Source organism: Gallus gallus, chromosome 10, assembly GCF_016699485.2.
Source record: "Gallus gallus isolate bGalGal1 chromosome 10, bGalGal1.mat.broiler.GRCg7b, whole genome shotgun sequence".
Classification (NCBI taxonomy): domain Eukaryota; kingdom Metazoa; phylum Chordata; class Aves; order Galliformes; family Phasianidae; genus Gallus; species Gallus gallus.
In genome coordinates, this window is record NC_052541.1 from 5865528 (window position 1) to 5883732 (window position 18205).

General features: G+C 38.7%; 2 protein-coding genes across 20 annotated transcripts in view; one reads left to right on the top strand and one right to left on the bottom strand.

Annotated features, from left to right (window-relative positions):
• MPHOSPH10 (M-phase phosphoprotein 10) overlaps positions 1-18205 on the bottom strand; it is a 1076704-nt gene that overhangs the window by 57635 nt on the left and 1000864 nt on the right. The gene's annotated exons all lie outside the window — the stretch shown is intronic.
• APBA2 (amyloid beta precursor protein binding family A member 2) overlaps positions 1-18205 on the top strand; it is a 91831-nt gene that overhangs the window by 41698 nt on the left and 31928 nt on the right. For all 17 annotated transcript variants that reach the window (XM_040706882.2, XM_040706880.2, XM_046899297.1 and 14 more), the window contains one exon: positions 10592-11598. In XM_040706882.2, coding sequence (XP_040562816.1) covers positions 10630-11598 — 969 coding nt within the window. In that variant the 5' untranslated portion in view covers positions 10592-10629. The remainder of the gene's footprint in view (positions 1-10591; positions 11599-18205) is intronic.

Sequence of the window (18205 nt, forward strand, 5' to 3'; positions counted from 1 at the left end):
GCCAGGAAGAACATTAGAACCAAACATTGATTTGTAAAGTGCCTCCTGTTCTAATTGTTACTGTTGGCTCAGAAAGAAAACTCAATTAAAATCCTTACTATCTGTAAGTAATAGCAAAGCTTTCAAACATTTCATTTTACAGCTATTCTGCATAAGCTTAAAAAAAGGCTAATAAAATGCCTTTGCTGTGGAAATGTATGAAATAATTAAAAGAAATAAGAGAAAAGCTTTTTTAGATGTTTAAATTAGTACTGAAGGAAAATTCTTTTTGTATTTGATTTGTAGATGACCTTCAAATTAAAAGCATTCTTAGTTGCATGTTTGCATCAGTAAAATAAATTATTAATGACATCCTAACTAAATACTAAAACAGAGTTAATGTAGAGACAGACATAGTACATTATCCTCCACTTTTAAGATACTGGAAGTGCTTTTGAAAATGCTTGTCAACATTCAAGGAGAGTCTGGGAGCAAAACAATGAGGATTCCTTTTAAACGTATACCTTACAGAGCATAGCATATATCCTCTCTATCAGTTGATGTTTTTATGTCTTAGACACACATTTTTTTAAAGCACTGATTACTTCGTAATGCAGGTAGTTTTATGTTAATTAAATATTAAGTTAATAATACTGTTAATCATCAGTTGGAGACTAATAGCTGTATCAGTTAGGATCAGAACAGTTAGCAGTAAGTGATCCCATCCTTGTAGCCCTTACAAGAAGCCAAAGCCACAAATCCTGTAGTCTGCATTGCTCAACAAGTCAGCGAGAAGACTCAGTGTGAATTTCCTTCCACTTGTTACTGGAACTATTATACTTATGTGTTAAGGAATTTGATAGCTAGGTGCTGCTGCCTATTTATAAAGTTTAACTCGCTCCTTTGGCTAATCTCTCTTTGTCTTCAAGCTTTGATTAAATGAACTATTATTAACAAAAACTATTTATTTTGGGTATTGAGCATTTTAATGTAGTTTCTTACTGTGCTTTGTAAGACAGATGAGAAATTCAGCTTTCTCATTCAGAATAAAAGTAGTGAAAGGGCTTAGGAATTCTACGAGAACGTGATGGATCTTGCTTATTTGCATTGTGTTGGATGATCAGCTTCTTAGATGAATTATTTAGGACATCCGATTCTTGGAAGTATTCTGGGTTGTTTTTTGAATTCAGGCCACAGATGTACAAATTAAGACATCATATATGGTCAACTAATCTATTCAATATTCATGCCATTTTCTGACTCTGCATTACGGATAACCAAAAAAGGAGGTGCAGAACTGGCTTAGCAGAGCTTGCACACCTCGTGCTGTGGGTGTCAGCTGCCATAGCAGAATGCTTATTTTTGAGCTACGCTTGAAAAGTTACCCTGGGTATCTTGAGCTTATTGTATCATATGCACACACATGCACAGCCTCCATGACTATTAAAATGGGACAAGTATGACTTGGACAGTACAAATTGAGAAAGGAAATTAAATTGGCAGCGTCTCACCCGTCCTTTCAGGGAAGGCGAGGAGGGTCACAGAAATAGGATCTATTTATGGATATGCTATCAATCCTCACTGAAGTCTGAGTACATGGAAATTTGCTTCTGTGGATGAGATATTAAACTGGTGAATATCCTGAATATACGTTTCAGATTGTATTTTTATTTCTTGTTTTAGTTTTGGCTTTTTTAGATGCATGTGTGAATTTCATTCGCATGTACGTGGTCTGAGAGTACTTCCACGTGTTTCATTTATCATCCTTTTTCAGCAGTGTCTCAGTGAGCTTTTGTGGCTGAGCAGCACTGACATTCTGAGCAAGATTACCAGAGACAGCAGCTAGAGAAAAAATTGGTATTTGGATACGTTTGGAAAATACCTGGAAATTATTAAAAAGAAAGAAGCTTGGTAGCTAATTAAAGATATTGAAGTCAGCTTAAATTAATTTAGGTAATTCTTACTAAGATAAATGAAGTAGTAAGCACATTCTCTAAGTGAGTTAGGAGCAAGTTTTATCCATAGGTACAACATTCTCTACATTGATAGATGCATTATAGATGATTGGCTTTGATCCCTACACTAAGTACACAGACACATGATATTCAAGATGTTCAACAGCTATGATTTACTTTGAGCCAACAAATTTCAGTATCCCTGCATTACCAAATGTTAAATCATTGGCTCGAGGCCTGTTTAAAGTGTTCCCATCTCAGTTCTGTGAAAAGGACAAGAAGATGGTCCTTATTTTGGAGAACTGTATTTTGAAACAAAACCGTAGCTAGCATTTCAGACAACTACTCAAGGAATAAGATACCAAAGTACAGAAAAGAGAAACGTGATAGAATATATGGAAATCTAAAGTCTGTGAAATCTAAAACCGTCTAGTCCCCAGTACAGGTTATCAGCCCAGTAGTCTTAAGCAAGAAAGATATGGCACACCATTAATAGCCCCAACACACAGAGTTCCAATATATTTCAGATGGAACCACTCATATGTGTCAGCAGGGGATTTGGTAAAGACAGGAATGGAATGAAGGAAAGGAGAAGTTGAAAAATATGCCAGTAAAACTACAGCTGTCTCATGTTTAATGTTTTATCTTTATGGTGGGGAACAAACATGTATGCTCCCCTTTTCAGAGTCATTAAGCGAGAGAAGAAAGCGTGAACAGGAGAAAGAATTTGCACTGGGATGGCGTAGATTCACATCATCTACTGATAGAATAGAATAGAAATAACATAATTTCAGGTTCTTGACATCCAAAACACAGATCTAGTGCAAGCACCTAAATTAAAAGAAAAAACATTTTTAGACAGCAGTCTTCACACCTGCTATAAAGATTCAGTAAGTGTTTCAGGTGTGAGGTGGCTGTTATCTTGCCATTAGTGACCATCCAGTCCTTGACTTTTCTCAGAAACGATCTTCAAAGGTTTCTAAGTGCTCATAGTGCTCTAAGTACTGTGACACTCTGGTGAGAGTAATGCAGGCACAAAGTTGGGTACCTGTAAGCTAGAAAAGGGTAGGGCTATAAAACACTTGAAAAATTCATTTGTTCTTAAATAAACAAATAAGCTTAATATTTATTCAGGTTATTGAGTCAATCTTATTTTATAAGAAAATGGATGTTTTACTTGTAACTATGGCTACAGATGCAGGACTTCTCTCTGAGAAGTCTATTTTTCCTTGGTAAAATGTTTCTTGGAGAGAAGGCATATTAAAGAAACTGTTTGTGAAAGATGACATGAAATCCTGAATCAGTATAAAGATCTCATCTGTCTTGTACTTTACTGAGCAATAGTAAAGGGTTGCTGGAGCTGACATTTTGTAGCGCCTTAATGCTTGGTAGCCAAATTCCACAGTACTCTGCAATGGAAATGCTATACTGCATTCAGTCAGTTTCTCATAAGGTATTTGTATGTTGTAGAAAACTTAGTATTCTTACCTACTTTGAAAAGATAAAACGTTTCAACTTCAGAAGGCTCGCTTTCAGCGGCTTGGCTGTAAACACATTACATCTCTCTTTAGAGATAAAAGAATTTTGGGGAGCACTTCCTTGCTCAGAAGCGCCTCAGGTTAAACATTTTGTATCCAATTACTAGTTTTCCCCAAACAATTTGACCTCCTGCTACATGAAGTGATCTTGTGCAGTGACTTTGGTACTTCCTAATGACAACATTTTTTGTTCAGCATTTTTGAATTTTAATAAATATTTTGAGTGATAGTTAACTATGCTCTCGGATAAAGGCCTTTCATCTCACTTGTGGATCTCCACAGATTAGGGATCAGATTCTCTGCAGTGCATTCTGTGTTGTCAAATCTAAATGACTGTGTAAATTCTCTGCTATACAAGGGACAAAATAGCCTTTTGCATTAACTACACAATGAATGCAGGTGTTCTTCCAGGTACACGAGAGTCCAGTGTACGTGCTGCTTCCTGGGCCTGCTTGAAAGTGCTCATATAGCATCTAGCATGGGGTTACGTATGTCACGTCACTGCTCATCTTTAATGCTAGTACCCAGTTATACTTTAAAGCACATCACTATGGTTGGTACTTTGCTTTCAGTAACTATGTGTAAACCTATTAGACTATAACAGTATTATTCAGAGCATCTAAATAGTTTCACATCCAAAATCCATGTTTAAGGAAGCTGTTATTTTCATAAGATGCATGCAATTTTTCTGCTGACAACTGATGGAAAAGCTGATGTTGTAAAGGTTTCAAGCCATCTTGAGCATCTCCTAAAGTGACTGACAGAGAATTTATCTTCTAACCAGTTTTACAAATTGAACTGTATTTATTGATGCACAATGTATGCCTTAGACAGAGAGATCTTCCTAATCTTGCTTTTCAAGTGAGATGATCATCTGCTATGGAGCAGTGTGCCTGAAACACAACCAGCTGCAGGCTGCAGGTATTTTCTCAAAGCTTGCAAATGTAAAATCCTATGACATAATTCACTGTTAACGAAATCCTTGATTATCTTCATTATTTACTATTATTATTAAATCTGCATTCTGTAAAATGTCTCATAATTTAACCTTGCAATTAGCTGATTCTGCTTAAAAAAGGCAGGATATTTTATCTTGAAAAGAATTAACACAATAGTCTACTTTTGTATTATTTCAATAGGTTTTTGTGTGTGTGTGTGTGTGTGTGTGTGTGTGTGTGTGTGTGTGTGTGTGTTTAATTATTATTATATTTACTAAATCTGCCAGCAGCTCAAGTATTCCTGGGTTGGAAAGAGACAATACTGTGCTAACAGGAGAAAAATGCAATCTAATCCTCTTACACTAATGGGATAGGGAGGGTGCTAATGGCTTTCAGCAAGATTTTAGAGGTTTCATCGCTGGGAGAATTCCACAGAATTTCCAGATATTAAAAGCCTGTTCTGTGTTCCACTGCAAGTAATACTCAGCAGTATCTGTTATTGACCGTATTTCCACCTTGAACACTGTCTGAATTTGGTAAACTCCTTAAAGTATGTTGTGAGTTTTTAACTTTTTTTTAATTATTATTTCAGACTTAAGCACTCAAGTGTGGTGAATAGTGATGTAATAAATCTTTTTATATTATTTGGACCACGGTTAACAATTCATTTTTGAATGACCAATGCTACCTGTCTCCAGCTAGCCAGCTGCAAGAATAGCTACTAGCAGTACCTGATTTTTATGTCTTTACTAGTAGATACTGCTTAAGGGGAAATGTATCAATTGTTAAGGCCTGGAGATCTTCTTTCTTTTGAGTTTTGAAGTTTTAAAGTGATGCTGCCCATCCTTTCCTCTACCTCCCTAGTAAATATTCATTAATTGCAGTTTGACATTAATTCTACCAGCATTTTATATTTGCCACTTATTTTAGGCCACACTAACTAGAAGAGATCAATTTATAAGAACTGAAATACCTTAGATGACAAAAATCACTACAACACATAGAAAACTTTCTTATACTGGCCAGCATACAACATAAGAGGCAAAGTGCCGTGGACAAAACCACCTGAGCTGCTGGTTTAGGCTGTCAGCACTCAGATTGGAGTTCTATCCACCAATGCTAAACCTGAGTCTGATTTTCAGTCTCAATTTTCACAGCAAAACAAACAAAAAACAACAACAAACAAAAACAGGTCTAAACTGCTAAAAATTCATATTTTGTATACTCAGGCACTTCCCTGCTTGAAAGTATCCTTTATGGTATATTTTCAAGTAGGTAAATAAAGCCATTTCATTGGTTTAAAAATAACAGCCCAACTTCAAATTAAATCTCAAGTCACTGGGTCTAGAGCTGAGGACTGCGTGCACAGATTTCTTGGGCATGTTTGGTGGAAGGCTTTGTTCCTCCAAGGACTTTCCTTGAAGGCAGAGGGCATTGGCCACCTTCTAGAATTACATGCAACCAGTTAGAACAGCACCTCTAAATCATTTATATCCACAAAAATCCCAAAAGCAGGCATTAGGAATATGCTGGACCTGCTGAGCACGTATGGAGCTAAAGGCATGTGTACACTTGATATTTATGTGTATTTACTACACATGCATGTCTAGCATTCTGATCATAAAAAAATAGTAGTTCTACTTATATCCTAAGAAATAAATGAAGCTTCTGTCCTAGATCTTTTCCATCCTGGAAATAATGGGTTGTAGTATGTGTGTGTGTGTGTATGTGTGTGTGTATGTGTGTGTGTATGTGTGTGTGTGTGTATGTGTGTGTGTGTAAATATATATAGATTCGTTGTGGTTGTTCAGAGGCTTTAGAGAAAATCTAAATGTTTTTCACAGACCCAACTAATACTTACTGTCAGGCTGCAGCAGCCTTACTCAGAGACAGTAAGGGAATTGGTATTGTGAGAATTTTCATAAAATTGAGATGACATTCAGGATGAAGAATGGCAGATCCATAATTTAGTTACGCCTTGGTAGTTCTGACTGTAGGATACATTCTTATTGCTCCCAAATACACTACTAGACAAGAAAATCAGACGTACTCAGCTATATGTCCCCCTACATTTCTTTCATTGGAGACACTGTGCCCTTTCTGAAATCAGTGCTTAGTCACCTGTGCGTTACACAGGTAGATCAGAGTTCCTTTGGAAATAAGGATCCTCTTTGCACCTGCTTTTAGAAGAGTCAGCAGGTCAGCCTGCACTGCAGTTATATAGCTCTGCATGATTTCTCGCTGTCTGCAGTATCAGATCTACTGAAAAGGGAACATGTAGTTAATGCAGTTTGGCCTTGGGGAATCAAATGACTGCAGAATCCAACAAAGTCATGGCAGGCTCATGTTCTGTTATCTGCTCATTAAAAATTCTATTTCCCCAGTCAAGAATCAGCCACAATTCATCTTGGCTGACTTAGCTGATGGGAGTCTATTAAGTCTTCTGTAATGAAAGCCTACTGAGAAATACTATTAGTCTGATATTAAAATTGTTTTGAAAAAATTGAAGTTAGATTTTTTCCTGCTTTAACTTATCTGCTTATTAAAAAAAAAAAAAAAAGAATGGTATAATTAGTGTAAAGTCCTGGAATCACAACTTTTCTAGTACAGTTTTGTTGAAAAATTCTATCATCCACGGTACAATTGCACTGAACAATTTGCTAAATACAGCAATTAGGAACCTGTGAAATTACGTGTGTGTTTACATATAAGAAATTACGTATAAGCTTCTTGGCAGTGTTTTTAAATGATTAATGCATAGGACTAATATGTGGAATAGCTTAAGTCCACTGTGCTTTGAAAACATTGCTCAGCAGTAGAGAAATACGCCAGCAGACCATGTGTTGTAATGTAGTCTGATGGGATGGCAAAGTGCACTGCAATGCTTATGTTCCACTTGCACCTGAAGACAACTGTGATAAATTAATATTTTTAGAAACAATTTAATAGCAGACAGATTGTATTGGATATGTGGGGAAAATAGGAGTCATTGAATTATTTGAAGGAACCATAACTTGCCTGGGAATTTTATCAAAAAAAAAAAAAAAAACAACCAGAAGAAGAGCACATATTTGAAGAAGTGTGAGAGAAAGGAGACAGAAGTAGATGGAGAAAGTAACCCAAGAAAGAGCAAGCACAGGAAGAAGGCCTTACAACATGAAGTAAGGGCATCAGTGAGGCCAGTAAAACTCAGAATTCACTTACAGGTTGCAAAACCCCGGCTGAAAAGATCATTTAGCTGTAGAGAAGCACACAGTGGTACAGCATATTTACAGCTGGAGGAAGCTAACAAACCCCAAACTGCATAAGCCACTCAAACTGCTAACAGTACGTTAAGGGAAAAACTGCCAGAGAGCTCGTTCTATGTCTTAGAGTGCTGTTCAACTCCTGAATGCACTACATATGTAAAGCAGTTCTTTAAACACAGCCAGGAGTGTTGTACTGGGTATTTTACTTTATTGCTGTGCTTACAGTTGTGCACTGTTCCCCATTTCTAATGGGAATTTATTTGGTCTCTCTCCATAGGAGCAGTAGTGAAGGTATCTTTCTACATAGGTGAAAAGATGTGCAAGTGCTAACAGTTCATAACCCTCTCTCTGCAGCTGTCTGGGAGGTGTGAGGAATTCAGGGGAATGCTAATGACTGTACTGAGCATTGATTAGAATGCATTCCAGTTATAAGCAGTAGCCCTGCTGCAGGAGTGAGTGGCTCCCCTACGTACACTCATTTAGAAATACAGCACGTGTTTTCTGGAGGTTGATTCCCTTTTCTGCTCAGTATTTTGAAGCAGGAAAAGCAGGGAAGGAGCCCTGTGTAACTTGGCCCTTAACCACTGATCTTGACAACACTGATGAAGCTTGAGTGGTGTACTATAAAACACCAATTTGTCTAATTAAGATAAAAATGACTGAATTCTGAGGAGAGTAAAGAACACAGCACTGATGCCTGGGCTCTCAGGGACACGTGTTTTTTCATAAGTTGAAAACTCCACTTTGAATGATACAGAGATTTGAGTTAACTCTCCTCTGTCAAAGAGGGAACTGTGACAGAAGGAGGGAGCACTATGCCAAGCAGAGCAAGCAACCTGTTGACTGAACACGTGTTGCTCCTTAGCTGTAAGAGCAAATCTTTTCTCAAAAAGCAATATACATATAGACCTGGGTTTGAAAACTGCATTAACTAATTCAAATGCATCAGTATGGTCGTGGAAGCCACATTTACTGTAGTTGAAAATAGTATAATCAGCACACATTCAGGCAGCAATTCAGAAGCTGAGAAAAAGAAATTCTGCTTTATTTCTTTTCCTCCACGTAATCAGTATTTGGATTCTTGTCATGTAGTGCCTGGCTGTGAAGTTGGCAAAGGAAAGGAGGGCAACCAGAAGTGTAACTGCTGCACATAGCTTGCTTCTGAATTCAGTTTCAATACGCTAAGGTCAGCCTTACCTCTTACTGAAAGAGATCAGACCTTTTTATTTTAAGCCTGTTGTGAACAGGTGCCTCAATTTTTCCATACTTGCATAGAGCAGACTTCAGTCATGTTCTTTGACAGACTTATTTAATGGGAAATTGCTATAGGAAATGAGTTTTGCCATGTCTTCCTGCTATTGCATTTCTAGACACTCTTCAAAGGAATTCCTATCTGTATTTCTTGTCATCATCAGTGCCCTAAAGTCTTTCCAGCATGCCAGTATTTGAAGTTCTTCTATCACACTCCCTCTGCTAGTTCATATGTTGTACTTTCGCACACCATTGCTGGAGGAGAGCTGCAGCTGCTGTTTATTAGCACTGCCCAGCAGCCAAATGTCTTACAGCTCTCAGAGCCCCTAACCTGGCCATTCCCCACAGCTGCTGTAGCTGCCATTATCAGCCACTGCTCCCTTCCAAGCCCCATACCCTGTCTAGCCATTGGCTTTGGGCTCTGTGTAAAAACAGCTCCCCGTGGTGTGCATTAATGTACAACATCTTAGTGGGCAGGTAAGTAACATTTATGAACATTCCACTGCTGGAATTTGCAACGGGTTATCACTGAAGTGATGCCAGTTAAGGAAGTTTCAGGACCTGATACTAAGTGAAGATTTTTAGATGTAGGCAAAAAAAAAATCCATTACATTGTACAGAAAGGGTTCTCATCTCTGTATTCTGCAGGAATACACGAGCAGTGAGTTTCAAATTCTCTCTGTGATGGTGTTGCATGTTTTCTTCTTCTTTATCTTCAGTAACACTACTTCTGTGCAGGGTCTGTTGCACCATAATCCCCCTCAAGTATTATTTAATATGGAGAATATTTCCAGTAACTAGCAGCGACTGAGGCTATTGCAAATAAGTACTGTTCTTCCCATGAGAAATACTGGGTAGCAATGTTCTTGACTAGATGTAGCTATAGTTCAGTAAAGACAAATGAGGTCTCTACAGCCTTCTTGCACTGTCATTCAAAAACACCTATTCTATAGCTCTTGAGCTTGTTTTGAATAAGTTTGTATCATGTGCTTACCTGTTCCTGGTTGTTTAGTTGGTAGAGGTAATAAGGTTTTAGTGCAAATGTGTCTTTTTTCTTGGGATGTAGGTTAAATGATTTGAAAGCCAATATTTGATTTAACAATAGGAGATGCTTAATGGCATCCAGCTAGTAAGAGCTAATAAACCAGTGAGTGATTCATTTCTTAATAACATAATAGCAATGTATTATACTTAAGTGCCCTATGTGACAGCTAAGTTAATAAACATTCTTTCCTTTAGTTTTTGTAAGAGTGGGTCAGACCTTCACTGTATTTTTTCCAGTACAAGTTAGAGTCATTCCTAAGCTGAAAATTGAAAATAACTACAGCTTACTGTATTGTAAACAAAGCATGACCTCTCAGCAGCAAGAAAAAGAAACAAAAACTAATTTAAAGGTTCCAAATTAATTTTCTATCAAATTTACAAAAAAGATGCTACATTAGAACATGCTTTGTATAAGTGTAGAACCTTCTCTTTCTGTTCCTTTCAGTATGCAAGTCATTACACTTAATATCACAGTTCTGCAACACAAGCATTTTAGAAGTTAAGTGTCTGTGAATCTAGTTTAAATATCTATAAACACATCCTTTCTACCATTTTAATCCATCACTTGCTGTTTCTTATTAGCATCACTGATCTCTGATGGTGACCTTCCTGAATGTGTTTTTCCATCTTCCCTGCAGTAATTGCTTAGAAATGATTGTCGTATAAGGAGTTGGCTATGGCAAACAGGAAGCGTCAGAGCACTACAGCCAGCATGCTGGATCACAGAGCAAGAGCTTGCCCAACTTCATCTCACAACAGGGAGCCTGAAAATGAGGAAAGTGATCTTCCTGTTGAAGATTACCCAGCAAAGGAGGCAGAACTAGCAACCATCAGACAAGGCAGTCCTACACCCTTGGAACATGAGTGCAATGATCATAGTGGAGATGGTGACTCCAGCTCTGATTATGTGAATAACACCTCTGAGGAGGAGGACTATGATGAAGGCTTGCCAGAAGAAGAGGAAGGGATCACATACTACATTAGATACTGTCCAGAGGATGACAGTTACCTGGAAGGAATGGACTGCAATGGAGAAGAATATGCTGCCAATGAGGAACACCACATTGAAACAGATGAATGTCAGGAAGCTGTAGAAGAGTGGTCTGAAGGTAAAATTCAGCACCAGGATGAAAATGAGGTGACAGACAGGCAAGAGTGGCAGGAAGGTCAAGATAACGGTATTCAGGTTTTAGAGGATGAAGCATCATCTTTGGAGATACAAGACCAAGATGAGAATATACAATATTGTCAAAGTGAAGGCGGCTACCCGGACTATTACCCAGCAGAGGCTAATGGAAACTCACAGGGGATATCGCCATATCATTCTAGAAAAGAGGATGCAGAGCTAGAAGAGCAGGAAGAGGACATTGACCAGATTGTAGCAGAAATCAAAATGAGTATGAGCATGAGCAGCATAAATAGTACAACAGAGATGAGTCCAGAGCACACTGGGACTGAAAACATGGCACATGACTATAAAGAGACTTGTTCAAAGGGAGAAGCTGTTCACAGTGCTAACAGGCATGAAGGGAGGCCAAAATCACTGAATATCCCATCTGCCTCTAAGCATGGTGGAGATGTGCCTAGAGGTTTTAAAGCAAAATCAAGAACTCCGGAGGACAGACAGAAGTGGCCACAAGAGCAGGTATGAGGTTCTCTTTTTATCCACATTGTCAGAGGCATGAACAGAACTGTTATGCTTATTACTTATTCCAAACAGAAGTGGAGAGCAATAGTTTTTACTCTGTATTGTATTCAAACTACATAACTACATTGTATGCTTAGAAAAATGTGCTTAATATTGTCAGTGTAGGTCAATCTAGGAAAGTTGTTTTACATAAATCAGAGAACTAAGTGAAACAAGGTATTCTAGATGCATGGGGCAAAACAGCTTTGTAATTCTGTAATTTCCACCCCCCCACCCTCCCATAGTGACACACTTCATACAACCTTAAAACTGAAGGTCAACACTGAAATAGTTGGAGTTTTCCCTCCATTAAGGTCTTCACTTCCACCACCTTTGTAGCCAATTACCTTTAATTTTCTTTGCTTTCAATAGAGCATAAACCAACACTAGATGCTGCATATGTGAAAACCAACAGCAAGAAATACCTGCATATTGCTGTGCTTGTGTATTACCTGGCACTACCTTGATCTGGACAAGAAACTTCACTCATACAAAAAATGCTATTCATCAGTTTTATCACAATGATGTTGATGCCAATTACACCATGCATGGTCTTTTGTTTTATAAGAAAGTCCCAGACAAAAAGAATCTGAGAATGAAGCTTAAATTTTAGTTCCAGAGGAACAGAGCTATGAGGTTTTCTTCAATGGTTTTTTAAATTTCAAATTGAGATCAGATTCCTCTCAGGTTAGATACTTTGAAGCTTTGACTGTTCATCTCTCACCACGTGCAGGCAAAAATCTAATTATCCTGAAATTTTATGCAGCTGAATATTAGTTATTTAATGAACAGATCTGCTTAAAAGAGGTACAACAAAGTGTACTTCGATGGCAGACTAGGAAAGATAATTGGGTTATTTTGTATATTATCTTTTAATTAAAACACTTTGTTAAGCTTCAGAGGTATAAATTTCCTGTTTCAGTTTCACAGACGCTATCGCTATAGAGAATCATAATACTGTAATGCCCCGTGCCTAATGAAGTAATTTATCCTAGGCTGTTCCATAAAAACAGACATCAAAATACATCAATTCCTCTAAAAAAAAAAAAGCACAAGAAATCAAATGCCCAAGTATGAGTGGATGAAACAGGTCAGCTTTTATTATAATGAACAAAAAACCTTAGGGGGTATATTCACAGATTTCCCATATCTACAGCAAGTTTTAAGTATTCACTTCTATGTTCTATTTTCAAAGTATAATTAGAACTGAATTGCATAACTTACTATATTCAGTAGCTTATTGCCAGCATTAAAGTGCTAGCTTGCACGATTAAAGATTGATGACCTTGCTGGCTTTGAGTAGCAAGTAGTTATTGGCTAGGAACAGAGAAGTCCTGCAAGGTTTTTTAGGCTAGTGGGTGTCAGAAAGATCTGGTGCATCCAGCACACCAGTAGCTGCTGCTGAATGCTGCTGCTTGTAAGCTGCTGCTCTGTAAGAAGAGCTCTTGAACAAGAAAGGTATGCAGTGAATTCTTATATATGGTTGAATAAGTACTTTTTTTTAAAAAAAAAATTCTGAATGACTGCTAGTCCCAAACAGACTTCAAAATAGGCTTTTCTTTCAATATCCTTTTGTACTCTTTCAGTGTTTATTTAACAGAGGTTGAGCTGAGTTGCATTGTACCTTTACTATTCTTCTCAGACTTCTAACAACCAGGGTTTTGCAGCACAAGGATATTGATGTAACTGCTGCTGGAGCAAAAATAATCAAAGGGACCCAGGCATCACTGAGCTGCCTGAGTTTTAAGCATTATTTCCAGTCAGTCTTGGACCAGCGCCTTAATCTTTTTTAATAACAGAGAAGGAGCTGTTGGGATTGGTAGGCACTATCTGGCATGCAGATTTGAATTTCTTCAATCATTCTTCATGAAACCCATATGCTATTGTCTAACAGACAGAGCATTAAGCAGTGCACAGTCTTTAACTTTCCTCTTCAAATAAGAGGGGAAAAAAAGTAACGTAGTTCCTCATGTAGATACCTGGCAGCATAAGCATCCATTTCAGCTCTGTATAAAGAGATAAGCCAGCAAGGTGAGCAGACATGCTCCTAATTCGCAATAGAGGAGATAGAGCAGAGCTGCTGTGTCTTCACTGGGGAGAGGGGTCCATAAGACCCTATGTCCTGAAGGTGTGAAGAATGGACATACAGAGGCTAGCAAACAGACATGAGCAGATGGACTTTCCCCTTGCCCCCTTCCAAGTCTCCAGGGATATAAAGGAAATATTTAAAAGAACATTAAATAATCTTTGGCAAGTATCATCTGAATGTATTTATAAGCTAAACCTTATCTTGCTGTGTTCTGTTCACTCACTGTAGGTTGCTCATCCTCAGCTGTTTCTAGAAGTCAGGCTAGATGAGAGGATATTATGGTACCATTTCTGCCAAGACGTGTTTTGCACTTAACAGTTCACTAAATGCCATTAGTGTGAGGCTTGGCTGCACTTTTAGCACAGGCATCAGACCTCAGAGAGTTTGGAGCATATAGGATTTTCTGTTTTTCTTCTGAGGCATTCAGATCTTCTAATACTATAAAATGTGTAAGAGCTGGATGCAGTTAGTAAACTTTATAGAGGAAAGTGTCTCTCATTTGTGAAAGCAAGGTAGTAATGATATTATTTACAATAAATCAAGTTCATCTAGAGCAAAATGAGAAAAACCCAAGGCCACTGGTGTTAGATTTTCATGCTAGACCTCTTGCCTAGAAGATCCTTGGATTTGTTGCCTTACTCAAATGTCTGTTATTTGTAAGCATATCTCACAGTACAAAATACTGTGGCAAGAGGTATGAGGTGGAAGTTTATGTACTACATATGGAACATTAATGCCCCAGATCCTTAAGTGTAAACTTGGATGCTTTTATTTTAAACCAAAAAGCTGCATGAATGTCAGTGTTAGTCTGTTTAAATCAGTAAGTGAACAAATGTGTATAAAAGTACAAAATGCATGTACTGCATTGTATTTAGTGTTTTTTTTAATGGTTTCTGCTCCCATCTCCCACAGCCGTGTATATATGGCTGTACCATATATAAAATCTTAGGTTAGTTTCCAGCAACTGAAATTGATGTACAAAGTTATTTATATGTTTAAGAAATATATCAAGTCACTGTCTAGGATAAGTGCTAATAACCTTGCATATCAAGCACTGAACAGTAAACCAAAAAAAAAAAAATCACAACAAAAAACCAACACCCACTATTTTAAAGGTTCCAGTAGGTAAGTCTGCTTTTAGCAACTAAGCTCCAGAAGACATATAAAAAAGACTGAACAACCTATGGATCTGGAAAATGAACAAAGTATCTCCGTTGTAAACACATGTACTCAATCTTGAAAACTCTGTCCATAGGAGAGATTCAGAGTATGAACGTTTGTCTTTAAATATTTCCAGGAAAGCACAGAAGGATATCTGCACCAGATAAGCCAGAGAGAAACCTGGCAAACCCAAGATACATTTAGGTTGTATTTTTGCTGTAATTTACTGCTTACACAACTTTGATTTTTCACGTTTTCTACTTTACATTTTAGGAGAGGCATTACATTCCTTAACATGAAACTGAGCATTTGATGCATTTTTATGACAAAACACAATTTTTTGACAGCTTCCTCAAGCCAAGTCCACGTCTGTCCTGTTTTCACCCTTGACATCTCAGACTGACCTAATTCATTAATACATCTGGCACATAAAGGGTTTTTAGTTTTGTTGTTTTTTTTTCTTTTAGCTCGTAATATCATTTTATGTTTGCTGCATGCACAGAAGTTGAACATGGTCACAAACCTTGACATACATATTTTTTTCTGAATTATGACAGTCATTATTTCCCATTTGACTAAACTCCAATCTTTCTTCTGATCAGAACTGAATGAGGCAGTTCTTGATTACCTTTGTAGAAGAATCATGCTGGATCAGATTGCTCCCATTATGAACAGCATGTTTCTGGTGACACATTAACTGAGGTGACAGCTCAGTAAGAGTGTATGAAGCCATTCCACCATACATTACCAGCATAGAATTGCTCAGGTTGGAAAAGACCTTAAAGGTCATCAAGTCCAACCACAACCTAACCATACTACCCCAACTCTAACAACCCTCCACTAAATCATGTCCCTGAGCACCACATCCAAATGGTTTTTAAATACATCCATGGATGGTGATTCAACCACCTCCCTGGGGAGCCTACTCCAGTGCTTAACCACCCTTTCTGTAAAAAAGTTTTTCCTGACATCCAACCTAAACCTCCACTGGCACAACTTAAGGCCATTTCTCCTCATCCCGTCAGCAGTGAGAAGAGACCAACCCCGCTCTCACTGTAAGCACCTTCCAGATACTGGAAGAGAGCAATAAGGTCTCCCCTCAGCCTCCTTTTCCCCAGACTAAACAGCCCCAGTTCCTTCAGTCTCTCCTCGGAGGGCATATCCTCCAGGCCCTTCACAAGCCTTGTTGCCCCTCTTTGGACCTGCTCCAGCACCTCCATGTCCCTTCTGTAATGAGGTGCCCAAAACTGAACACAGTACTCAAGGTGAGGCTTCACCAGTGCCGAGCATGGGGGCAGGATGACTTCCCTAGTCCTGCTCACCACACCATTCCTGATCCAAGCCAGGATGCCATTGGCCTTCTTGGCTACCTTGGCACACTGTTGGCTCATATTCAGCCAACTGTCCATCAGTACACCAAGGTCCCTTTCCATCAGGCAGCTTTCCAGGCACACCTCCCCAAGCCTGTAGGGTTGCCTGGGGTTGTTGTGACCAAAATACAGGACTCAACAGCTAGTCCCACTGAAGCTCATACAGTTTACCTTGGACCATCAATCCAGCCTATCCAGATCCTTCTGTAGTGCCTTTCTCCCCTCTGGCAGATCAACACTCCCTTCTAATCACCTAACAGTCCCAAGCATCTAAAAGCCAGTTTAGCTTAATAGGAATTATAGCACTGTAACAGCAGCGGGACCAGCACAACAAGAACAAGTTACAAAAAGAAGAATGCTCACCCATATCTGAAGATCCAGGCTCACAGAAAGACTCCACAAAGGAGAGATCTCCAGCAAGAGATCCTTCCTCAGCGGCAGTCAGCCCTTAAATGAGGTCTGAGGGGTGGAGCCCATCATTACCTTCACCTGTGCTTCCATAGCTGACCAGGTGCTCAATCAGTGAGTGGTTCAAGCCATGACTCAGCAGATCCCATACAAGTACTATAACAGTTTTATTACTAGGTTACCTCTCCTGATTCAAATTGATACTTCAGTTGCACATTGATAACTTTCGATAGACATAGCAGCATTTAAATAGCAGGAGAAAATCCTGTGTAATGATAAATCACCTTCAGAATCCACCAGTGGAGATCACAAAGTTCAAACTAGAAACTGAAGTTTAGTGATATAACAATACCCATTTGCTTCAACTTTGTTCGGAGGTAAAAAAAAAAAAACAAAACAAATCTAGACAAGAACATCTAGACCTGCTGCATTACTCACGCAACAGAGAACTTTACGATCTAGTCAAGGCACTCATTGGAACCTACCACGAAACATTTCATTTCAAGATGTAAATTAGCTTCAGTGTCTATAAGCAGGTAGGTCTGTTTCTGAGCACACTGCTTGATGCAGCATTTGAACAGCACTGCTAGTGAAGAGGTTCGCAGGTGTACCAGAAGCCTAATTATTCAAACATTTAAAACACTGTAATAAAACCTTACTCTGCCTTTGAGCTGCACTCAGTGCTTGCTTTTCAACTCTTTACCAACAGGATTATCAGTTACAGAAAAGTTAATCTTCCATTCCTCCCTCAAATTATTCCTCTAAATAAAAAAAACAAAAGGAGACAAACCTGCTCGTTTCCAGCAGAAAAACATGCACAATGCTGCATACCACAACAGCATTCAGGAGCACAACCTCGAGAAGAACCACATAGCTGAAATGAGCTTCTAACTGAAAAGAAGTACAGCTTATAGTGGAATAAGCAATTAGTATGCTTAACACCAACAGCACTCACTCATTACCAACTTTAGCAGCAGGTGGGACCCATAGAGGGCAGGGAAGGGTAATTATAAGGGGGTCTGATGGCCTAGGGGAGGGCAGCCCAGGTGGCCCCAGGCTGGCAATCAAGGTGTGGGTGGAACCCTGGGTTTGTTTCTGTGCCACCTGTGCTGTTGCTTCAGTGACCTCAGTTAAGTAAGTGAAGTCTGGTTTTCCTCTCAGCCTTAAAATGACTTTTCTAGCTGCCTTATGTCCTACTGTGTAATGCTGGATGCTGCTTTGGTGCTCTCTCAGAGGTGTAAATGTCAATGACACCACACCTTTAATGTTCTGATAGTTGCTGAGTATCTCCTGTTCAGACTATATGTGATGTTTAGTGACACCCAAATGGCAACAACAGTACCTTACAGTTATTTGAAACAGATTTTGCTCAAGGAAGAGTGTACAGTGTTGTTCTTAAAGTGGAGGTAAACATGTGCACAAGCAAAGCAACTCTGAACAGAACAAATTCCTTGAGCTCCTTTTCTTCAAATTACAAACAGGGACACCTTCCAAATAGTAGTGAATGATCTCTCAAAAAAATGCCTGTTTTCAAGTT